We start from the raw sequence: 26,273 nt of genomic DNA on the forward strand, positions 1-26,273 counted from the left end.
GAAAACTTGCTCTCGAAATATTCATAAAAGAGAATAAAAATAAGTGAGCTTTCTAACAGTCTATACCATTTCTCTATTTAACAGTTAGCTGCAATTTCTTTTAATTACCTTGCACAATTTAAATGGCTTAAATCCTAGAGCTGGTTCCCTTTAAATAATGTCTTCTTGCAAACTTTGATTAGCTCCAGAAAAAAAACAGCAGATGACTTTAAATGGCACAAAGGTGGATTTATTGGCAAGCATGTTGGGTTTGCACTTAGGAAGGAATTGGCAGATAGCAGAAAAAGGCTGGATGGGATTCAAACTCCAAGGACTCGGAGTAGAAAAAGGATTTATTTGAATAGCAAAGTATTGCAGTGTACTTAGTGCAGCTAAAGTTATTAAAAGCTTTTAACTAAAAACACGAAGAAATTAAACTTCCAGTGAAAGGCAAGCAACTGCATTGCTTCAAAGGTATGGTCATGGGGATATTTATTGCTTTCCTCCCTCACTGTGTCACTCACTGCTCCTAGCAATAGGAAGGTGTATTGATCTTCTTGATTAGGTGTATGTTCAGAAGCCAGATTAAACCCGAAGCTGCACAAAATTACTTAGCATTCAGGAAATAAAATGCTTTATTTTTGCCCTGAATCAGCTGTAGAAAAAAAGGAGTCTATTCACTGCATGTGAAAGGCAGGGAGCCTGAAGTCTCAGAAAAAACAGAGTAGCCAAAGGAGCATGAGCTGCTTTGCGCGGGTAAAGAGGCTTGGCCGTGGTCTGCAGCAACAAAACTGGGGGTTGTGCTAGGAGACATTCTCACTGCTGAAGGGTTGCCAGCTGAAACTGTAACTTTATTTGGGTTTGGGGAGATTTTTTTGGTCCCAATTTTCATGCTTGCTTTACAAAAGCCATAAAATTGCTTATGACAGTGCTTGAAGTATCAGCTGCTATCCTGAAGCCTTGATACACTCGTGACCCCCCCACTGGCAATGGACCAGCGGGACAGCAACAGAAATGGCTTCTAAAAAGCCAAACCACTGCTCTGCTCCTGGGCTGGTGCTAAGCCCTACTTTGGGCAGAAGGCTGCTCCAGCTGACCTCTGGGATCCCCTTCAACCAGTGTTTTCCTGAAACATTCTCACATGTACTCAGTCCCTGGGTTTGGCTAGCAGCAAAGATGCCAGACACAATGCTGACTTTGCTGAACCAGACGTTTATAAATCGCATTCAGCCAGAATGGATGCTGAAAAGGTAGGGTGGCTAGGAAGGGAAAAAGGAAAAGAGGGGAAAAAAGGAAAAAGGGAGGGGAGGGCAACGGAGGGGAGAGGAATCTCAGTCACGGTGCCTCTGAATTGCTGCTTTATACCATCACATCTGCATGAGACACTTTTATGGAGCTTCTCTGATTCTATTATTCGATTCTAACAAGGTGATGGAACATTCTAGTCTTTTACAACGGTATCTAAATATGCCAAATCACCTTTAGCAGCTGCTTTTTCTTATACCAACACTTCACTTTTTTTTCCTACTACTTATCAGTTTTGCATCTGCAGGAAACTGAGTGAGCCATTTTCCTATTTTGTTAAGTACAGATGCAGCCTTTGATTTAATTTTTTCGGACTAAAGCTAAAAGATGTTTTCCTCAGAAAACTGAATGACCACAAAAGTACAACCCAGCACCCTGGGGTATGAACAAAAGTGGTGTACCTTGGCCCACCCCCGAGTCCAAAGCAAAGGGAGAGGGGAAAAACCTGCTGGTGGGAGAGCTGTTGCAGTCTGGTCAGAAGTGGTGATTGCAGTCCAGTCGAGGGTGGTGGTCTCAGTCTGGTTGGAGCAGTGGTGGTCTGCTGTCTTCCTCTGGGTCCCACGAGAGAGCGTCCCAAGGCTCTGAAACTCCCAGTTATATACTCTCCAGTTCAGGCGGGAGTGCTCAGTCCCTCCCTCAGAGTAGGGAATTCCATAAAAGGGCATGCGGATGCTCAGTCCCTCTTCCATATAAGGGTATCAGAGCAGGGAATTCCATATAAGGATATCAGAGCGGGGAATTCCATAAAAGGGTACAGGAACATCTTCCCACCTTGCAGGCCTCTACTGACAGCAGTTTTTGGGAAATGGCATGGAGGCTATAGAATACACAGTTTTGGGTTACGCCCATCCAGGGATGAATTGGTCCCAGCCATTCTAACCAGGACACTGAGATACCAAAAGAGAAGGACATCTGCAAAATCAGCTATGCCATTTGGAAAAGCTCGTGCCCAAAGAAGCTGAGGGTGCTCCAAACTGACATAACTTAAATTAGAGAAGAATCTGGAACAATGTAACCAGAGGGGGTGGAAGGGAGGAGTTTAAGCCTCCAGGACACTTCCATCAAACGCCAGTTATACTGAAGTTTGAACGTATATTCAGTAAATTGTGCCAAACTCCATCATTACTGCTTTCGCTCACATATTTCTTCCCCTTTCCTCCACTGAATTATGCTGTAAGTCCCTTAGAAAGTGTTTGAGTATCTACAGGCCTTGGAACACAATCTGTAATGGCATAACAGCAGAAATATTTAACAAAATTCAAGCCAAAGAGAAGATACGGATATTTTTTTAATTCTTACTTCCCTTGGCCATTCTAAGTAACTCTGGATAAGAACAAACTGTTTGTACATATCAGTAGAAGACCCATCCTTTATAAACTTCATCTACAGTGGTATAAATATGCAGAGAAATCCAGATATGGAATAGTTTGCTCACATATCTCTTTCCAATAGAATTTGCTTCTCGCTGATTTCACCTGTTATTCTAGACTAAAATGTGAAGTTTCTGCAAAGTAAATTCAGAATAATGTTTCTGGATTTGTCAGCAGCAGAAATCATAATTCATCATAACTCATCCCATAATTTCTAATGCTTACATAGCAAAGCCAATAAAATGAAGAAAAGAAAAAAGAGAAAGCTCTTTCTTTGTACTCCACAGCACCAGCCATATCATATTTTAGAACACCTCTGGTACTACTACGTCAAAAAATTGCCAAACACAGCACAAGTAGAGAAGTATGCTCTTCTAATTTTTCAGGATTTCTTGAAAGTTTGTCAATAAGGTATTAGGAATTCACTCAGCTCTGAAAACCAAGTTATTTTTACACTCAAGTTTCTAGTTTCTACTTTGGAACTGCAGAATGGTCAGCCTCATGAAGTCACACTCCAAAGCTTGTTTCCCTACGTTGTGCATATACATCCAAGGCTACCAAGACTATTTTGAGTTCATGGACATGTCTGCTTGTACAGAAAAAAGAAGTAAACACATTTTTTTTGGAAACCTGCTTGCAGACTCAGGTCTTCTTCCGTATTCCTAACCAAGGAAAATTATGGCAATTTAATAAATGTGGAGAAAATCCTGCAATGTGACAGATCAGCAGTAAAAGCACACACTGAAATGAGGACAACCTTTAAGCCATTCGAATTTTCTTCACAAAACCAGATTTTTTCTGTGTCACACAGAGATTTTCATTTTTCAGAGCTATAAGGAATTTGACAAGCAAACCTACTACAGCTAATAGCATTTTAATCTTTATGCATAATAACCTACATTGTATAGGTTTGGTAATAATAACTGACAGCTGAATTTGAAGTATACATTTCGTTCCAAAATAGATGCGCGTGTAGGTGGATGTGTTGTAGAAATATAATATACCACGCGGCTGAGCCCAGATAAGCTGGTGATTCTCAAACATCAGTATCCTCTGCACAAAGTTAGGGTAGAAATCTGCTCCCTTAAATACTTGTTCATCCTTCTTACGACACTTTCTTTAAAGGGTTCCATGAATAGCAGATAAAATAAGTATCTAATGAGGTATGACAGAAACTCTGATTGAGCTAAACAGCAGAGATTTGATTTCTAATAAATAAATAAATGAAGTAAAACATTTACTGCCAGCAACTATGTCAAGTTAGCCATAGGAAACTGTAGCTCTGCAGCTGGAGAAGGGCAATACTCTGCAAGCCAGAAAAGCAATGGAACTCCTCCAGCTTTGATTATTTATGGTGTGATGATGAAGGAACAACTTTCCATGTGAGGAACAGCTTTAAAGTTGAACAGTGAAGCTGAAACAGAGATTTAATGAAAAATCAGAGGGGAACAAAACTACAGCTACAAAAACAATAACATTCGGTTTAACAATTTAAAAACATAATTTATATGTGCAAAACCAGATGTTAACTTGCCCAGCTTCAAGGTAAACAGCAAACTGTATTCATAATAACCCTTCTGCTGAACAGCAAACATGCACTACTTGATGTTGTTGTCTATAAAGGCTCACTTCCTACCTCCAAATGTTATCAAAATGAACAAAAATGCAAACCAAACACATCTTAAACAAAGGACACATCTGTATTTAATGCAAAGTTATTTTCAAAAATCCCAACCTTTCATAATCTACTATAATCGTAATAGCCTGAAACATAAGAATGCTCTCAGGCTCAGAAAAAGGCTTCTAATTTTAAACATTTATGAGGACACTGAGAAGCGGCTTAGAACTATGCTTTAAAACATGTTTTCAGGCTTTAAACTGCTGAAAGCTGAGACCTTTACCATTTTGCCTGGACTACAGAAAGGGAAAGAAGCACAAAAACATGATGAAAAGAACTGTACATGAAAATTTCTATTAAAAAAAACGCAACTGACTCCCTCACCCCAAAGCCCTTCCTCCCCTCCCCACTGCACCTCCTTCTCACTGAAAGGCACTGACTCCTCTTGCCTGATGACCACTACCAAACAACTCATCTACATCACTGGCTCTGATGCACCACTGCTTTTAATAAATACTTTTTGAAAATATTTTCAAAGGACAACTCTGCTATCACTGGTGCTGTTCCTGAACAGGAGGGACTCTGTCTCAGCGCTGCATTCATGTCAGCTCATTTTAAACTATACCACGGGATGTGTGATTATGCAAGAAAGGTGATTTGATGTTAATTCTAAATAAAGAACATGATCAAATCTTTTAAATGGGTTTTTTTTCCCCAACTCTTAAAATGCATGTTGAGGGAATGAACTTCCCTTTGATATAGTATAAATATGGGAAGGAGGCATTGTTCTCACATTTCTGTTTTAGGGAAAACACTATGCTATTTGATACTTAAGGTTGAAGGATTTAACTTCAATTTGATTTTAAAGTTGGGGGGGTAAAAATGCTTCTAAATGCAACACAGTCTACTAAGTTAAATATGGCTTCAATTTGATATCAAACACTAACTTTAAAATTAACTATTCCTTTCCAAATGTGCCCATGAATATAAATATGAATATATTGTAGGCATTGAAAATGGGTGTGTCAAGAATAAGAACAAGTAGTATTTTACAGTAATTCAGCACAAAAAACAAATATACAAAAGCAAAGAAACAGCACAAATATGTATTAAAACAACAGACAGTAGGAAGGAAGTTTTGAGAATCCACAGGGATTCTTCCACCTTACCAAGCACCTGTATAGTTCTATGAGCATTTTCTTTTTTTCTTTTATTGTACTTGGCTCCTGCCCTATAGTTCATCTCCAGGGCAAAGCACCATGAAACAAGAAATTGCATTCAAAACTACTAGCTCATCAAAATTGCCTTTCTTGTTTAAAAACAAAACACATACACAAAGTATTGCAACAGCTTCTGGAATCCTATTCAGAAAGTCCAACATTTTTAGATCTCTTTTCATGTTCTCATCACCATAATTTTTGCAAAACAGTGAGAGGCGACCCAGGACATTTTAAGAATGACTCTTTCATCGTTGCAAACCCTCAATTATGGTTGACCACAGAGATGAACAGAGTAGTACTGTAGGGACAGTACTGGTGTATTTTTCAGCTTGCCCTCTCATGTGCTCTGACTTCCGCTGAACAGTGATGTAGTGATTTCTTAAACTGCCTCCTTTATTACTCCCAAAATAATTCAGTGGTACATGAGGCTTTGAGTAACAGCAGTTCAAACACCAATTTCAAACTAGATTCAATGGTTTCAATGACCTTTTTGTCAAAACTGAGCTCCAGAACTCCATCCCTTACAGCCTGACCAGACTTGCCCCCTTGGAGATGTGCTGCAATGGTCCCTACCCTTGCCTGCCCTGCTGCCAGGGATCACAGGATGCACTGCTCCTGCACCACAGGCTGCTACAGCTTTGCTCCCTGGTAAGGGAATGGTTACCAGCTCCTGATACTGGAATGTTAAGGTGTTGCACACAGTTCCTCTAGTACAGCAAATCTGGCAACACAAGTTGCCACAGATTTACAAGTGAAGGAACAATTTCCCTTTAGAGCCAGAGACTGGGTCAGCCATAGAGGTACAGAAGTGATACACTGAGAGTGTTAAAGGCAGAGTGCTAACAGTGTTGGCAGTGGTGCTGCTGTGACTGGAGGTGCAAGGAATACACTAAAAGTGCACTGTGAGACGTGCAGTTTATTGCAGAATGTCAGACTTCCCACAAGTAACCAACTCAGATCACTATTTTTAAAACAAACTTGTTCTTTTTCATAAAGCAGTCCAGCCTGGAGGGCTTCAACTTCATGGCCAGCAAATAATTCATCTTCAACCCAAAAAGCTACGGGCAAATAAATATATGTAGAGTTTTTATTTATAAAATACAAAATCTTTGCTATTTCCAGGACAGAATTTAACAACAAAAAGGCCTGCAAGCAATAAACATGGCTGAAGACACTGAAATCAAGGAAACCAGAATGAAAAGTTCTGAAATTACAGATATAAAACTCTTGAATGCCAGCTGCATTTATGCACAAGTGACCAACAGAACCGCATGGAAACATGTATTTACCACAAAATTTGGAAGCACGATTGGGACTGAAATTACACTTACAGTGGGTTTTGTAATTTCATTCAAGATTGAGATTGCTTCATATAAATCAATTTATTTCTGTGTGTACAGTATAATTTAACTCAAAAATTTTTTTCTTTGATGTTAACCATTAGTATTGGGTATTTGCTGCTATGAAGTTCCTTAAACAAAAATATTAAGTACAGTGTTTCACAATCACCTTCCAAGTACCCATCTGGAATGACACTGAATAAATATATTTTCTATTCACCAAAATAAAGATTAGCATAACTTCAAAAAAAACAACAAACCCACCCAACAAAACTTTGAAGTGATACTTCTGTTGAGTTAGTTTAGCAAGATAGTGAAAAAACCTAAAAAATTTGTTAAGGTAGTTAACGTTGTTCATAGCATTGCAGAATTGAGCTTCAATATTCACCATTATTAGAAAATTCAATAATCCCTTGTTTTGATTCTAAACTAAAAATTGTCCATAAAGTGGAAGGGTCTTCACAATTATGATGACTCTGCCAATGACTAAAAAGATCCTCTTTTTTTCCAAATAACTGTTTGCATAAAATGCAGTTATAGCCTGCTTTAGACCAAAATTCCATTTTTTTGCTTGCTGTACCAAACCCCATATTTTGCATCTCCTTGGTGGTTTCACCACTTCTTGCCTGAGTCACTTTGCCTTTTGGTAAAATATTGACATTATTTTGATGTTGAAAGTATATCTGTCTTTTCAGTTTTGGAAAAGTATAAAGCTCCTCCTCACGGGCACTGCATTTTGCTAAATGTCTTCTCTCATTGTGCTGTTTCCACAAGTGGGTTGTATGTTTGATCAGTTCCCCTTTTGCTCCTCTATTTCCTTGCAAACCCCCTTCCTTTACTCTTCCCTGAATCTCTTCTCCATGACAGCACAGTAAGTGGAACTTCATTTCACCAAAAGACTGTGCAATAAACTGGCATCGGTCACATTTGACCTGTATTTTCACTCCTCCCGGGTTATGAAATAGGTCCTCAAGATTGCACTTATTTCCCCTGTTAAAAAGAAAGGAATATTTTAGTATTAGCCAGGCACAGAAGAGGGATGGTAATTTCTGTCATAAGTTCCAAGAAGAGATGGCAGTCATAAAACACTTTTAATTAAAAATAAACATTGCCTTTACAGTATCTTATTCATTTGGAAGGGGGGGTGGGGGAAAAAGAAAGAAAATAATAGTGAGGTTGTTTAGGAAGCAACTGACACCAAATGTTACTTGACACTTCTGATTTTCAGAATTGCCTCCAAAATTGGCCTTGGTAGAAATAACCTTTTAACAACATTAGTCTTTTAATAAAAGGTTGATAACTTTTTTTCAAGTTCCTGATTCAGTGAGATCAATCCAAATACTTCTAGTGCTGTGCTGGAAAAGTGAAAATGACTATTACCTGTAGTGTACTACTTAGAAAAACTTCTTTGTTTACAGTGAGTGATCTGAGGTCAATTTAAGGCAAAACCACATGTCCCACCTCTCTTTCCAAGATGGAAACAATGGAACTTCAAAGTTTCTTGCTTTTTTTTTTCCTAAAAGTCTGTAACATGGTTTAAAGAAGTCTGAATACCTAATACACAATTAGATAGCCCCTCTCCCTGACTTAGGACAGCTCTGCAGTATAAAGGATACACAGTCCCTGGTAACCTAGGCCAATCAAAACAAGATCTCAGAATTCTTCTCCGAACATCTAGGAAAATGATAATACTGTATTTATACACATTAGAGAGATTACCCAGCAAAACAGATAAACTGAATGATTCACTTTGTGATGACTAGTAAGACTGACAGAAAAGTGCTGGTGTTTCTTAGGCTCAAGATATTAAAAATTTCTAACTGATGCCCCAGAGAGTGAAGCTACGCAAAGTAAACCGAGTAAAATGAAAATGTAGTGTTGCAGTGAGGAGTCACATTAAAGGCCTGAATGTTCTTCAGTTAAAGTAAATGCACAGTGGAACAAACAAAAAAGCCAACATTTATACTGTGTCAAGAAATTTCACCCCAAAATCACAATGCAGTGGTAAAAGAAGGTTCTACCCATCCTAATACGGTAAATATTAACTTTTCTACTTGGCTGAGTGATTGCAAAAGCAGCAGTAATCAACACACAAGATGGATTAGCTCTCAACACTCCATAGAAGGAAATGGGATAATGATATTTAACAGGGAAAACAAACGAATGAAATACCAAATATGAATTACTTCTTGCTTACTGCAGTTGGTTCACTTGTCTTTTAGGGAAACCCCCAAAACAGGTAGGACAGAAGACAGTGCAGATTAACAGAGTATTAACCAACTGATCCAAACAGCTCCAATGGCAATATTACTAGAATATATGCAAAATTACTTTGGATACTCAAGTGTCAGTAATGATTTATAGTCAATAAATCAGCTAAAATATACTGGATGGTCTAATGGATTGACTAGATTCAAGGACAATATTTAAACCATTAGGAATCTCACTTGGCAGGAGGGGAAGCAACAATTTTCCTAATGGTGATGTTTATGAATTTCCACTGACAACCTGAAATCCTGTTTCCACTAGCATTTCATTAGGGAAAATGCTCACCTCTCTGTAGCTTCTTCTGTCTCTTTTATATTCGTGTCTCTCTTCTTTAAAGCATCTTGCATCTGTTGCTCGCTAGGAGAGGGCTCAGTGCTGATAACAAGCCTGTGGACTTCTCTGAGGTGGCCAAAATACACTTTTGCATGGCCAAAAACTTTAGCACAGAATTCACAGCACACCAGCTTTTTGGGTTTGCTTTCATTGTGATGAAGCTTCATATGCGTGCTGAGCCTCCCAGAATGGATATACGCTTTCCGGCAAATCCGACAGCTGTAGGGCCGTTTCTTCATGTGTGAGTTCATATGGTCCTGGAGACGGTGTTTGAACTGGAAGGTATGGTTACAAACAGGACATCTGTGCAGTGGCTTAGGTGTGGTTGAACATGCATTTCTACTTGAATCACTTGATTTAGCTGATGCAGCATCACTTTGCTTGTAACTCAAATATTTACTGGCGAGTGAATCATTTAAAGGACCAGCTTGCTCTGAATGGACACAAGGTGGTGTCTCTACTGTTGCTGCAGAAGTCAGTGGTGTGAAGGCCTGCACAACTACCACGGGCTTTGGTCTAATACTACGGTATTTTTTCACTGCTTCTGCTTTTTTGTCTTCAGGTGTCTGAATATCAACCTTCGCCCTCTCTCTTCCTTCTCTAAACTTATTAATGATGCATTTCCTTCGCTTGGTCTGAAAAGCCAATAAATCATCTGAGGCTCTTCTTTTCCTGGCTCTTTTTTTAGAGGCTGTACTGTTCAATTTTTTAAGACTGTCGACATCCACTTCACTGGATGGAGAGAAGGTGTTTTCTCGAACAGTTTGTTTGGGGACTTGTGTAGATGATACAGCTAATTGCTTATCAAATGCTTTGGTTTTTGTCAAAGCTGGTGTCTTTTCACATTCAGATCTTGGTGAAGGACCAGATACATCCATAACATTAATATTCTGCTTAGATTTACAAAACAGTGAATTTTTCATCCTTGAGTAAGGCAAAATAGGAAGTTTTCCTTTTGGTGCTGATGGATTTATCTGTATTGTACTGCCAAGAACTGCTGGTGACAAGACAGCAACAGGATTTGCAGAATTTGTGGGTTTTGCCTTTCGTTTCTCACATGTCATGACTGACTTTCTTGTGGTTTCCGATGCTGTCTTCACAGAGTGCAGACTTAGTTTCGGGGGATTAATTGTACTTGCTGGCTTGGATAAAGAGTCTTTAACTACAGACGGTACAGAAATCTTACTGTTAGCAATTTCAGTTTTGTTCATTAAAGGAGGTCCAGATTCCACACAGTTGCTTTTATTTACTACTGTGGCAACTGCAATTTCAGATGAGTCACAGTCTGTTAGCGTTGCTTGCTCAGTTGAATCTGAACTAGAATGAGTTTCAGGACAGTCTTCTGTTACATAAGTCACGGGGGAAGTCTGTGATGAGACCAATGCTTTCGTAGGAATCTTCTTATGTGCACCCAAACCAGAGATTTTCGACATTTTTTTGTCACCCAGCAGTTTATTCCTTACAGACTGGTACCTAGGGATAGGCAGCTTTAGGTTTTCAGAGGGAGCCACATTTGACTGCTGGGTTTGCTGTGTTAAGGCAGGAGCAACATATGGCACAGCCAGCAGGGAAAATGTCCCCTTCTGACCAGCCACCTGCATGACAGTGTAGTTCTGAGCTGGTACCACCAGTGGTTTAGAACCTTCAGCTGAAATTGGTGTGTTTGGCTCAGGCAAAGAAGACTGAAAACAAGAAACAACTCCAGATGTTAAAACTTTTGGTACCATTTTTGGAGCAATCGTCCTAAACTGACTTTTCTTCTGAAAACTTTGTATTATATCCGAAGGGGGTTTGTGTTTATCTGTAAGAACAACACAACAAAGCTGTAATATGAAATATAGTATTTCTTTTTTAAAAATTACTGTCTCAAAACTAAAACTGCTTACAAAGGATACTATTCCACACAAACTTATTAAAAATATTTTGGCATTTAAATGACCACCACATTAAATTTATAATTGAAAAAGTCATGGACAAAACAAAAGCATTGCCTGAAGCAATGTGCTTGAACACAGATATGCAAAAAAACCCCACCTCTTAAATGGATGTTTCATTCTAGGTTAGAAACTACATGGCATTTCAGAACAAATACACCCATAAGCCTCTTCAGCCCTGGAAAAGCTGGACTAGCATGCTGGCAATATTCAGTTGGAAGAATAGGGACAGGACACACAACTTTTCTGAGCACCTGCTCTGATCATATCTCTCAAACAGAATCATGCTATCTTTCAAAATTTCTGTAACATTTAGATTTTGTGGGTTTTATGAGATAAAGACCAAAGTTTGCCTGATGAAGTCTTAAAAAATAACTGCTATAAACCACATAAATAATATATAATAAAATCAAAGAAGACTTGAAAGAAGATGTACTATTGTTAAATACTCAATCACAAATATTGCTTATGTGCCATTAATGTTTAATAGAACTACTGTAATAAGTTATTCAAACATTTTCTTGAAAAATCCCAACAATCTTGACCGTTGAAAATTCAGCTACAAAGATCCCAAGCAGTAAGGTACCTTGGGGAGGCAAAAATCACTTTGAGGGAGGAATCACATTAGAATAGAATACATAAAAGTAAATGCTAGAACCTTGTAATATTGCAGTAATGTAATTCCATAGGAAAATTTCTATTCCTTGCCATTTTAAAGACTTGTATTACAAATGCATTTATATATGGTTCTGGACTTAAAAAGGTAGCTGTGAATTACTAAAAAACACTGGAAACTCCAGAAAGTTCATCATCTTAATCCTGGATGCTCTTTTCAGACGTCACACACTTTGCAACATGCACTGGAAGTTACAGACCTATCCTGTTTCTTGACCAGAACTCCTGGACAGATATACATGCATTCTCATGGTATGCACATGTGCAATAAATCCACTGCCTTCAGGACACACAGGATTCACTGAACAATCAAGTATAAACTGTATAGTTCATACACAGTAGGTCTGATGCTTATCAAAACTCTTTGATCCACAGCAGATTCATAGAGAATAACTACGCAGGGCATAAGCCTTTGATCCTTTTATTGCCATCTACAGTATCAAATCCCAAGTCCATTAAGTACCTTTTTTATCCTCCAATTAAGTGAAACTACTGGGTACCACCAAAACTTTCTGCTCAATGTCTGTAGAGATATTCTATATTTCTAGACATTCTGTGCAGACTGGGTTACTGTACCTATGGAAATCCTACACAAATACAGAGATCCCTGTACAGGGATAAGTCCAGGTCTACAGAGTTTGTGAAACCTGGAAAAAAATGAAACATGGCACAGTTAAAATTGTTTCCCCACAGCTCTTTATATTCTCAAATTTTTTTTTTTTACAACCTACAGTCACTAAGTATACAGAAACCTTTACATCTTCAGCTGCTAAGACTGCTATTACTATTCAGATGATTATTTAATTCCTGCAGGGTATCTTCTTGTTGCTGCTTTTGAGTAAACACTTTTAAGAACCTCTGAGAAGAACAATAAAATGATGTAAAGTATTGCAATCACTAACCAAACTAGCCCTGAACTTCAATGCTAGTTACAGGTCAAATAGTATAGCTTAAATACAGCAGATGACAGAAAAAATGTCCTTTCCTTTTAGGGACAGAGTCAGCTCTTATTTTTCCAGATTACACTTGCCATACACTGATAATAAAGACTTTCTCCAGACCAGCAGCTATTCAGCTTGCCACTATATTCAACATGAAGCTGTTTCCATTCTCTCTCCCCTTTGGCTTGTTCCTCTCCCTTTGTATTTCAAAATTTCATTCATTGATTTACATAAAATTTTTAGGGAAGCCAGCACACCTGTGCTACTCGAAGTTACAGGGCATCTGCTCCCCAGCCAATGGTAACAGGAAAACACAGATGTTTTGCTGTGGACATGCCACTTCTACAAAGGTGCCCAAAGGCAGTCAAAGCACCACAAAATAAAGGTTAATTTGAGGTTAGGAGGAAATATTCACAGAAATAATGCATAGCACTAGCTTTAAAAAGAACCACGTTTCCCAAACGCATTGACTTGCCTACTGCAAAATTAATCAGTAGAATCACTTCTCTATAAAGAGAGTATCTCCACATATTTTCCCAGTATTCCACAAGAAACTAATGCTCTAGAAGCCAAGGCCTTCATGAATATCAACCACAAAATGCTCTTTGAAACAAGGTCTGTTTAGATCAATATCCTTCTTATGCAGCTAACACAACACTAAGCATTGATGTAACTGTTTGAGAAGGGGTTTTTATCCACCTTTTTTCCAACTGGTGTAATTTTATCACAAAGACATCTTCCAGGCAAGCTGTTTGGTATCTGCCTTCAATATAAATTTTTTTCCCCCCCAAGTTTACATTGGACAGTTTAGTGCAGAATATTCATCACAGTGCTTCCAGTAAGCAAAGGATACTCAACTCTTTGAGTTCATTTCCCTCTCATCCAACACAGCTACTGTAGTTAAGCTGCTTAGTCAGTGCCTAAATATAGGGAAGGGCTAAATGCAGACTAGCTGTAGGATATCCTTCAGACTTGTTTAAGATTTTGCTAGCAGACTGGGAAAGCTAATTGGAAGAATTGGTGGAAGACTATTTAACATCTTAGATCATGAAAAAGCAGCCAGTTAATTCACAGACTAGAGGTTCTACTGACCCCACCCAGAACGTGCAAGTATCATCAGTGACCAAAATTATGTTTGCCATTTATAGCTGGTGAAAAGTTTCAACAATTTCCTTTGCACAAAGACAGCCCTACAGTAATTCATGTCTTCACCACACTGGAGGACTTGGATATGCTCTGGCTGTCTGGCTAGTGGAAAGGCTGCTTGGAAACTTCATATGCATTTTTCAGGGACATTCCACTTCTCCCAAAGTTTTTCTGTCTCTGATTCAAAGGACTCACTTTGACTTGACAGCTGTGACCTGAGGAAAGGCCTTTGTGCCTATGCAATCCCATGAAGTCTTGCACCTAAGAAGGGGAAGTTTCAGTTAAGGGAGGCTCTGCAATGGCATTTGTGAAGATGGCCTTTGGTTTTGGACAATATTCTTTCTTCAAGTCAGTCTACAGGTCCTTCACTGAAAGGCAATGATTTTTATACTTTTCTAAAATGAAAAGGTTAGAGTTAATATCTTAAGGACATGAAGCTTATTTTTAACTGCTGTGTCCTCAGTGTTTCAGATGGGTGTGGATTTGGGGCAACAGGTACACACTTTTAAATAATTAAGCACAAGGCTAAATCAAATGCAATTCAACCCATTTACTTTAAAAGTCTCTGTTAAAAGATTAATGGTTACTATGATAGGACCTGCAAGTATCAAATCACTCAGAGACTTGCAGCATGTCATAAGCTTTCATCCCTTCTAAATAACCTTAAAATTGTATAGGAGTGGACAGTGACACAACAATAGAAAAATCAATGAGGCATCAAATTCTCTGATATAGCCATGCTGGGAAGAGTCTGCCAGAGGAAAGGGAGTCTTCCATGGGGCTGCTCTTCCTCCACGGTTCCCCTTCCTTCCTAAGTAATCCAGGTCTAGTCAACTCCAGTCTGATCTGCCTTACTTCTGTCCTTCCTTCAGTTTGTTTTCTGTGTAAAGCACGTAACATTGCTGAACTCAGACACTCTAGAAAGCATCAGAAGAAATTTAATCTTCACCACTATCTGGTCTATTTTAGACATAACCACCAAAATGCCACAAACCACTGGGTAATAGTGTTAATTTTTTTAATAATTCTTGTAGGTCCACCTCAGTTGTGCAGGTATGCATTTAATTTTTGTATGAATGTACAAATGAGAGGCAAATAACACAAAAAAAATCACCTTGTTTTAAAGGAAAAGACAGAATATAGATAAAGAAGATTAATGAAATATTCTATTAAATAAACATGTATATTGCTCAGTCTTCTGCTGACTTTTAAAGGAAGAATCTGTTCTATGGGAAAGAAAAAAATTCACAACTTTCTAACAGACAACGCTAGATCTTTTTCTGCCAATGACAGTTAATCATTCATTTTGCCAAATCTCCATACACACTAAATACCTGTGGATACTGTCTTTCCAGCACAAGTTTCTTGCTTTTGCTGACCCAGCATACTTTGTTGGACACGTTTCTCTGCAGGATTAGCATGCAAAAAACCACCACCTGCAAAAGTGCTTCAGTCAGTTATAAATAGATTCCAGGACAAAAAAAAAGAACCAAACAACCCCCAAAACCAACAAACCACAGAAAAAGACAATATAAAATCATGATATAAAACATTAACTTCCAGTTAATGCATTAGAAAAGCTACTGCTTCTTGCTCTTTGCCATTTTTCTCTCCTCAAAATATGTTCTAAAATCCAATATATTACATGCCAAATACAAGGTGATAGCTTAATAATTGAGTAAAGCTGGTTAACGTGGCAAACAGATGGGATGGTTTAGTTTCAGTACCATGGCAGACAGTCAACAGCAGCAAATTAAAAAGCTCAGAAAAGTGAAGGTTCAGTAGTTTTAGTGAGGGTTTTAAATACAGGGGTTAAATTCTATGTTAATTTACACTTGCCATAATTTCACATAAATCAATGGAACTGCAGATATTCTGGAAAACAGAATTTGGCCTTCTATGTTCAAAACTAGTTCTGCCACACACCTATACAAAATAAGATTGGTAATAAAGCCTATAAACCATGCATGTCCAACTCCATACATTACAGCAATTAATTTGCAGTTCTTTCTACTTTTTCTAATAATAACTACTTGGGTGGAATGCTCTGTTCTGGGTATTTGCATCAGATAATTTTCTAAAATTAATTTCAACAGGAAATGCCAGCCATTCCCAGGTATGTCTGCATTTAAAAAAAATAAATTAAAAAAAAAGAATCTAGTAACACATCTGTGCATTAGGTAAAGACCTTGACATGTGACACAGCAATGTCTCTTTGGTCTGTGAAAAGCTGCCAACATTTGGCAAAGTTGTAAGCTCTGGGCATGTGTTCAATAGATACTTTAAGCAGCTAATTTTTCCAATGATTACATTCTATTGAATGTGCCTCTGCTTCAGGCTGGGCTGGATTTTCCCTGAGATATAGCTTTAGGTCCAAACACCCAAGCTGGAACAAGGAAATGGCCTCTCCTTATCTCTGAACTGCAGAACTGACAGTGTGGAAGAGAAACGCGGATATACACAGGGCAAGCAGAAAAAGGACAAGAGGACTAGAAATGAGACCTGAAAAGTGTCTAGGCCAAAGAGTCAGGGTGGGATATGGGAATTACACACAGACTTAAGACAGGTAACCAACATTACTATTACATGTGATTTGGAAAGGAGAAGCATTCAAGCCAAAGGGAGAATCACATTTCTTACCTTTTTAGTACTTGATTTTTCAAAGAGTAATATAATTATGTTTACATAAGAGCGCTTTTGTGCAATTTAAACTAGTTTAGAAAAATAAACAATATAACAAAGTACTCTAATGTGAGATTGGAAAATCACAGTACATCATTCACACAAACAGTAAGATACAGAATGTGCAAATACACTTAGAAAATTTATTCTTGTAAACTACAGGAGGAACAAGATCAGTGTTAAAATTCTAGACGGGAATATTAGACCTCTTTGAAGCTATAGATAATTAATTCTGATTTGAGCATAAATGTGATTTGCTAGTTGTGCACTAAGCATTTTATAATTTAGAAAGGTCTTCTCTATTTTACAGTCTGTGCAAGTTTATTATCTTAAGGGATTAGGATTACAGTGCATTTCAAGAAACTCTGCGAGCAGTGGGATGCTTCCTGGATTCCTTAAATGGTCTCCAAAAGACTCCTCTTAGCAGAAGAACACATTACAATAACAAAGGTACACAATAAAAATAATTTTTTTTACATTAACTGGACTCCATTGAAGCAGATGTTCAATATTAAAATTTCTAGTGACATTTTTTAGTGTGGGAATAAGCTAAAACTATTTTTGGAATAAACTGTCACCTTGCAGAGATAAGTCATACAGTAATCCAAGACCATGGGTATATAGTTCATATTTCACAGAATCACAGAATATGCCAAGTTGGAAGGGACCCACAAGGATCATTTAGGGACGTTCTTCAGTTTCCTGTCTAATTCAGTCTTCTGGTTTTGCTAGAAACACCCTTAATGCACTATTGATCATATACTGATATATGCCAAAGTTTATACAGATCTAACACAACTTATGAAAAAAAAGATTACAACACTTTATCAATTTCCAGAATTGCTTTCCTCTGTTGTTTGAAAGTATACATAGCAGTTGCTTCATTATTGTGCTGTCATCTATCTAGACTTCTGCGAGGCCTTTGATATGTTCCTCCTCAACATCCTGTTCTCTGATTTGGAGAAGTATAGATCTGATAGATGGTCTATGGAATGGATAAGGAATGGGCTGGCCAGTTACAGCCAGAGGGTAGTGGTGAACAGCTCAATGTCCCTATGGAGATCAGTGACAAGTGGTGTCCCTCAGGGGTCTGTACTGGGACCAGTACTGTTTAATATCTTCATCAATGACAGAGACAATGAGATTGGATCGAGTGCACCCTCAGCAAGTTTGCAGGCAAAACCAAGCTGAGCAGTGCAGTTGACACGCCTGAAGGAGGGGATGCCTGAGGGACTCGAACAAGATCAATAAGGTGGCTCATGGGAATCTCATGAGTTCCTGCACATGATCAGGACAATCCCTGGTATCAATACAGCCTGGGGGATAAAGTGATTCAAAGCAGCTCTGCTGAGAACTTGGGGGTACTTGTGGATGAAAAACTGAGTATGAGCTGGCAATGAGCACTCGCAGTCCAGAAAGCCAATTGTGTCCTGGGCCACATCAAAAGCAGCGTGGGCAGGAGGTCGAGGGGGGATTCTTCCCCTCTACTCCCCTCTTGTAAGACTCCACGTGTATCCTGCTTTGGGGTCCTCGGCACAGGAAACACATGGACCTGTTGGAGGTCACATGGACCTGCTCAGAAGAGGGTCACAAAAATCATTAGAAGGATGGAACACCTCTTCTATGAGGAAAGGCTGAGAGAGATGGGGTTGTTTAGCCTGGAGGAAGCTCCAAGAAGACCTTATTGCAGCTTTTGAGTACTTGAAGGGGGCTTAAGACAAAGACGGTGACAGACTTTCTTACAGTGCCTGTAGAAACAGGACAAAGCACAGTGGTTTTAAACTAAAAGAAGGCAGATTCAGACCAGATACAAGGAAGCAATTTTTACTATGATCTGCCAATCAATCTCACCAGCATCTTGGTTTCAGTATCTCTGCCCTCAGAGAAAAGTGTAACATAAAACAATACTCCTACAAAAGGAGACTTGTTAAACGAAAGTTAACGCATCAAGATATCAATGCATTTAGTCACAACATTATCAGCATTAGCAACAATAATACACAAGGAGGTAATTTTTGATTTCTCATAGATTTAGATTTCATAGATCTCTGCACTGTCCCGATGCAAGTAACTTTTAAAATATGTATGAAATACTATTTCCATAGGGACTAACAAGTGGCCAACAGCTTTGAGGTAACCTTTTTGAGTTGTAACATCAGATGTATTAGCCACACAGGTAAATCAGTATTCAAAAATAACATCTTATATAAAATGTGGGCAATGCAAGGCTTAACGTAACCTCCTATTAAAAAAGCCTTTTTTGTGCTACTGTATAAAGGAAGAAAGTCTTAAAAGTCCTTCCTAAGAGACAGAACATATATACGTGAGATTTTTAAACACTTGTGCTATGGATTTAAAATACATTTATTAGCAGATCTACATGCTCTCTTAACACCTCTCATACAGTGTTTGTGAACTTTAAAAGCTTTCCATTTTTTTTGAAGGCACAGTCTTTCAAGTTATAAGCTACTCATTTCTTATTAAGGTCAATGAAATTAATAGGTCTTAAGCAGATCAAAATATTTTCATATCAAGAAAACTGACATAAAGAGAGTTAGACATAAAGCATCTGTAATTATTAATAACTTTTTCCGCCTTTACAGCTGAAATCCTACACAGACTTTTCCCACCATGGCACTAAGAGAACTTAGGAATGAGGTTCATGTAGATAAATCTATGGGCTCAAGATGGTGTCTGGCCTCTGCAACCACACAAATCACTACTAAATTTAATTTCTATTTAAGCATGGAACTTCTGTCTAAGAGACATTGTTCGACACATCATCAAAGACTGTGTTTAGGCTTCTATATGCCTCTGCTAGTTTTAGCAACCAAATACGTCAGCTTTCAAGTGGGCATTATCTAGAATTCATGCTGCTCTGAGAGAATGCAACGGAGAAGAATGCAAATCTGGTGGTTATCTTTTTTGGTTTTGTCCAGTAATTCTGTTCCATAGAGGACACCATCCCCTAAGACTTGCAAAGCAAGGCTGCAGTGATGCAGCCACTTGGGGGAACTAATTGTTCAGAAAATAGCTGAAGGGAGGTGATAGAAGCACTGGTCATAAACTCGTAACCCTCCAATAGCGTTGCAAATATAAATTAGGTACTTTAGAAGGTGGGGATAAACACTTGTAATTGGATTCTTAAAAATTATTTCCTGGGAGAGTTGCCAGTTGAAATTTCTTTTAGTGAGCTTCAGGAAAGATATGGACCTAAACAGTAATTCATCCACTGTGAAGTCAATGTCAGTGTAAAGTCATTTCTAAAGGGTCTATCAAGGTCAAATCAACCTGGACAGCATCTCGATATGCCTAATGTAAGTGGTAATTAATAGACTTATTTTTTCTTAAGTGCAGGAAACAATAATGATCAAGTCTGCTAAAAAAATGACGGCAGAATTCTTCAGAAACTATGCAGCACAAAAAGGTCAAGTAGAAACATTTTATGAATAAATCATAAAATATTTTCTGATTAGATTTTTGCTCTCCTTTCAAAGAAGAGAACCTATCTACATCTCTACCCTCCTTAGGACAGAAAACACATATGTCTGACTGCAGTAAGGAAATTATGCTTCTTATTCCCCAAATTAATTTTTTTGCAAACACTGATGTGCAATTAGAGAGCACAACAGAAGAGCAGAAGTGTAATTCCTTCCATAGAGTACTACTTTTTGGTTTTTGGTGAAAATCAGAGCACTTCTTTCTAAAGTAAGACTGTATGCAAGAGAAAACAATTGATTTGCCACTTTGGCTCAATAGAGCAAATATATTTTACCTGAGGCATTAAAAACCCATAGTAAAAACCTCAGAAAGTGCTCTCTCATTCAAGATGAGCAGAGGATCAGAAGACTGTCTGGCTTGGCTTGGCCTATTTTGAGTCTTCTGTTATGAACTATACACAGTTTATCACTCCCCAAAGAAAGGGCCAGAACAATTGTTGAACTTCAAGGATAGTTGGTATTTCCTGAGGGATCTTGTAAATAGCTCATTTCTCTTGAAAATTACCTAAGTGGTGTAAGTTTTGAATGGGGAATCTCTGTCCAAGGTTTCTGTTTGCTCTAGCTGTGCCCCCTTTTCTTTCTTCATGACCCAGATGTCTTCAGAAAAAGACTCTCCAGCTCTGGCTGAGGTATGCAAAACATTGCCACCTGTAGTTAATTTCACTGAAGATTAAAACAAAAATAAAGATTAGAGAATCTCTACAGTACTTCAAATAGGTATGTATACTTTTTCAAATACAGACATGGTCCTGTATAGCATAGGAAAACTAAAACATCTTCTCAAATACATCTCCTGGCTAGGCAGACATTAGTTTTCAGAACATATAGAATTATCACTTGCTGCTGAACCCAAACATAGCTAGGTCTTACTGACAGTAGCAGGTAGCAGAAAACAATTTAAATTACAGTATCTGACTGGTTTTCCTCCCCCTGTGCATAATTACAATTATTTGCAATGCTTATTGGCATTGCTAAGCTTGCAAGTCACTTTGCTGTTTAAAGGTAGCACTGGTTCTCTAAACAAAGTAGTAGATGTGCTGTAAAGGAACTACCGAATATACTGCTGAGAGGTGATATTGTATCAGCAAACACTGGCAAAGGTGGCAGCACACGAGGGAATGGAAACAGGAACGCAGTCAACAGGAATGTAGGCCAAGGATTATATCCTTAGCTTGATCCGTGCCGAAATATCAGTCCATTTCTAATTAAATTCACGTGTGTCCGGCGGGTGCTGGCAGACAAAGGAGCCCCTCGGTGCCGAGTCCAGCAGGGGGAGTTGGGCGCCCATGGCCGCAGCCTCCGGCCACCGCCGCGCCAGGCGAGTCCTGCTGCCGCCGGGAAGCCACTCCCGGGCACCTCCTGTTCCCCGAGTGCCAGCTCAGTTTGGATCTGCAACTCGCGTCGACTACCCTACGGTAATTTTCAAACAACAGACAGGCTAAACTATTTCTCTAATGGTTTTGTAACGCTAAATATGGCTTGTCCTGAAAAATCCACGAAGTCATGGAATCTTGTACAGCACCTCACACAACCTCTGAACAACTCTGTGATGAGTTCGGTTAGTATTTCAAAGCATTCTACCTCTGCAAACTTTTCAGTCAATTCAATATTTTGCATAACTTGAGAACATCTTGAAGCAAAGTAGCTGAGCTTGCCTGTTTAAAAGTAATTACTCCCATTAAACTATTTAGTATCTTCTATAACTGCAGTACAATTATTGTGCAGGAGATTAAAAAAAAAATGCTTTAGTGATTTTGTGTTAATCTAGTTGATGTCCGAAATGGTATGTCCCTGTTACTAGAAGTGCCAGTATTTATAATAGATGTTCTTCTTTTGGCAGACATATGAAAATAAAGCACTGTTACCAACATATTTTCCCATCCCAAGGAATACCCCGGAATCTTTGTGAAACTTTCTCGCTTTCATCACCGCTCAGCTCATCACACAAACCATCTGCATAAATAAAGATGTAAGCATCTGCTGTATGGCAAATGGTCTCAGGGGCAGATGTTTTTATCCTTGCATTCATGTCACTGGCTTGGATACATTATTTGAACAGATGTACACAATCTGAAAGTGTCGTGTCCCACAGTGAAACGTCTCCAACTGCTTTCTATCAAAGTACATAAATGCTATTTGCACCTGCATTTATGTTAATGATAGAAAGGCAGCAGGGGTTCCAGCAACGTGAGAGCTGATGCTAAGAAACACATTTACATGGCTAATTGAAGTTTGAGATCTCCCAGCACCAAATGACCATACTAACATGGATACAAAATGACTGAACTATACATTAACTTTAAAAAAAAGCCTATGGATTTAAAAAAAAATGAAAATAAACATACTCAAGGAGAAAAACTATTACTTCAGCTGGTGATATCCTTTTCCAATGTATATTTAAAAAAGACAAAAAGTATTAAATAAATTCCTAGGTAAATCAGGATAGCCTTATATTTTGCAAAATATTTGTATAAGATACACAATTATTTTGTGTCAGAGTCATTTAAAAAAACATTTTATAAATCTGACAAGGCCAAAGGTTTTTCAGTTCACTGAGGCACACTGGTATTTTATGTCATTATTGAGCATTGTAAAAAAACCCCATCACTTGCTCTGGTAAATATTTAACATGAGTGTGAATGATAGAATATGATGCTTCAATGATAATGTCATAATTCCTAGGAAAAAATAAAATCTGAGAAGTTAGATATTTGTCATTATTCAGAAAAGTGTATCTATTTGAACATGGAGTTATGATTGCTTGTTATATAAGAGATAATCACCTTTCTTATAAAATATTTTAAATTGAGAAAAATACAGATGTCCTGAAGGAGTACAGATCCAATTACAGAACTCCTGCTACTACATGACAAATCGCAGCAGTGAAGGGTTTATGCTGTCACTCAAAGAACTTGCACTAATCATTACTTCCATACTTAACTGAAAAATAACAAGCACTTTTGAAGTATGGAAACACTGACAAAAATGCTATACTGCATGTAACTGATGGATAGGTTCTAATATGAATATCATTTATTTTCAAACCTTTTATTTGTAAGAAATGCAACAATGTTAGACATGTACATAAACCATTATAAATTGCTAATAGCCTCCATATTTTCAAAGTGTCACATTTAAGAAACAAGTGGTGTTTGATGCAAAGACAAAAAAGTATAAGAGTAAAAGAGTAAAAAAAATATAGATACTAATATATTTGTAGAATATTATTGTTTCACACTGATATAGTTCCTGGTCATGATCTGGTTATGACTTCTAAAATGAACGCTCACTTCCAAAGTCTACCATTCACTCCAGGTGCAAGTTGATAACACTGGATAACTCTGACTGGAATGGATTTTGGTTTAGGGGAAAAAAATAGCCTTCGAAAAAATCTCAAAGCAAATGATTAATCAGTTTCAAGTTTGCAAACAGCTTCACAGTCTATATTCTCCTCCTATTATTCAGAAATGGCTTTAACATAAGACTGTAACCAGGGTCAAATTCCTGTTACTTAAAGGAAAAATTAAATTAAGGCTTTTAAGTGTTCAGATGAAGTACTTCAGTCACAAGCATACAGATGTAGAGCACACTGAGGGGTGGACAGCTTTACCCAACAGTAAGTACTATCTCCCTTGAAAGAATAGTCCCATTAGACACAGAACTCATCAGCTAACATCAATTTGCATGACATGCTTCAGAAACCACTTCCTCAGAATTATTACAGCATCGTAAAAATACTCGGTCTTCACAGAACAGGTAAAGTATAAACTTACATGACAGTAAAAGCTCGAGGCTTCAAGTTAAGTAATATATAGTGCTTTTCTTAATTAACATAAGTACTAACAATGGAAAGTTAACTGACAACCAGCAATGGTTCTGAAAGATCCATTAGAGCAGATGTCGTATCCATCAAACATTCACTCACATTTAAGAAGCATCATTAAAAATGACACTCATGTTAAAAATCATATTTAAATGTCAGCATTGTGACAGATCAAAAGGGAAAGGAAACTGAAGTTACAGCTACACATTTAGAGGCTTGGGAATACACAGTTCAGCACTAAGATCCTTACTAATAATGGAAGGAAAAAAATCAAGACACTAACCCTACTGAAAACCATATAAAACAAAAGTCGACTTTTGAAGAGACAAAACATGGAACAAAGAGTTAAACACAAAAAATGTTAGTAAGGATAGGACTGCTGGAGAAAAGGCATTCAAAATAAAAAAAAAAAGTCTAAGTTAATGTTTATTTTCTTGTTTCTCCTAGTCTTGTAGCATAATTTGGAGATAGATTTGACCCCATATTATATGGGGATCAAATATAGCAATGATTTTCAAATATATGAGAATTTAAAAAAATGTAATAAAACCTGAACACAATTCTGTTGAATCAAACAAGAAGCAGATTTATGCTTTTCAAGTTTCACCTACAGGTGGTAACAGTAATTAGCAATACCCTAAAGAAGAAAACAGTTCTAGCTATTGCAACTGCTTAAAGTGATAAACGCTGCAGTATAACAGCTTTTTTTTAAAAACCATACTACTGTAGAATAGTAGACAAGAGTCATACAGCAATTAATAAGGATGAAATTTCTTCCACATTTTGAATCACAAGCATCTAATTTCCAAAAGAAGTATAGAAAGCATACTATACCTGCAGAAATTGTTAATGGATTCTGCATTACGCTCAATGTTATGGCAATGTTCCTGGAAAGAAATACAGACACTTAGAGGCTCTGATAATTTTTCAGAAACTAACCAAAAAATTAATAGGACAATGGCAACAGTTTCTAGACTTGTATTTCAGAATGGATACCAGTATGTCCATATCTCATGCAAAATCACCACCAGAGTTTTAAACCAAGTGTTTCTTTGGGCCCTTATATGCACTCTCCATATTTCAACACTGTGCACTACTAACTTAGGCTTCTTGTAATTGAAAAACCCTGTTAAAGCCAGGAAAGAGGGAATGTAATAAATTCCAATGGGAAACTGCATTCTTAAGAATCACAGACAATGTACGGTCATTTTCCTTTAAACACCTGCTGGACTTGTTGGAGAGGCTCCCAGAGGAGAACCACTAAGTTGATCACAGGGCTGGAACACCTCTCCTATGAAGACAGGCTGAGAGAGCTGGGGATCTGAAGAAAAGAAGGCTCCAGAGAGACCTTAGAGCACCTTCCAGTACCTAAAGGCAGCCTGCAGGAAAGCTGGAGAGGGACTTTTTACAAGGACACATACAAATAGGACAAGGGGTAACGGCTTTAAAGTGAAAGACGGTAGGTTTAGATTAGATATTAGGAAGAAATTTTTTACTATAAGGGTGGTGAGGCACTGGAACAGGTTTCCCAGAGAAGCTGTGAATGCCCCATCCCTGGAAGTGTTTAAGGCCAAACTGGACACAGCTTTGAGCAGCCTAGTCCAGTGGAAGGTGTCCATGACCACGGTAGGAGGTTTGGAACTGGATGGCTCCTAAGGTCCCTTCCGATCCAAACCATTCTGTGATTCTATGTGACTGCATGGATCCCACAGAACTGGCTGACCAGCAGAATCTTCTGTGGATACTACAGTGAAGATATTAACTTGTTCTTGTGAACCAAATATTACACTGCCATCCCTCCTGAATTTGATGTTGGTACTTAGAACAAGATCTGATGCACTACATTTTACAAAATGGTATTACATCAAATAGCCACCCAGTAACTTAAGAATTAGCTAATTCTCTCCAGTGCAGTCAAGTGTGTTCTTCAAGCTTTGGTGAAGTGTGATTCAACAGTCAAGTAAGAAAGACATAGTATAATATAGTGACAATATAAAACTGTGTTATTATCCACTTACATTTTCTTTTTCATAAAATGGTCTAGCTTTTGGAATGGCTGCATAATAGTTCGGGGTTCAACTGACCACCACATGTAAGAAGTCACAAAGGGTATAAAGCTCTTATTCTCCTGATGCAGTT

General features: G+C 38.1%; 1 protein-coding gene across 9 annotated transcripts in view; it reads right to left on the reverse strand.

Moving 5' to 3' along the window:
- Positions 1–5,102: 5,102 nt before the first annotated feature.
- The window catches only part of ZNF438 (zinc finger protein 438), a 51,132-nt gene continuing 29,961 nt past the window's right edge, over positions 5,103–26,273 (reverse strand). For 2 of the 9 annotated variants that reach the window (XM_027686885.1, XM_027686886.1), the window contains 5 exons: positions 24,969–25,021; positions 20,817–20,974; positions 15,464–15,565; positions 9,386–11,234; positions 5,103–7,822 (listed from right to left, as the gene is read on the reverse strand). In XM_027686885.1, coding sequence (XP_027542686.1) covers positions 7,210–7,822; positions 9,386–11,234; positions 15,464–15,515 — 2,514 coding nt within the window. In that variant the 5' untranslated portion in view covers positions 15,516–15,565; positions 20,817–20,974; positions 24,969–25,021 and the 3' untranslated portion in view covers positions 5,103–7,209. Of the gene's footprint in view, positions 7,823–9,385; positions 11,235–12,505; positions 12,690–14,324; positions 14,498–15,463; positions 15,568–20,816; positions 20,975–24,968; positions 25,022–26,273 lie in introns of those variants that run through there. The other 7 variants (XM_027686883.1, XM_027686884.1, XM_027686887.1 and 4 more) reach the window with 5 other exon arrangements.

This window comes from Neopelma chrysocephalum, unplaced genomic scaffold (assembly GCF_003984885.1).
Source record: "Neopelma chrysocephalum unplaced genomic scaffold, ASM398488v2 Primary Assembly neopelma1_72, whole genome shotgun sequence".
Taxonomy (NCBI): domain Eukaryota; kingdom Metazoa; phylum Chordata; class Aves; order Passeriformes; family Pipridae; genus Neopelma; species Neopelma chrysocephalum.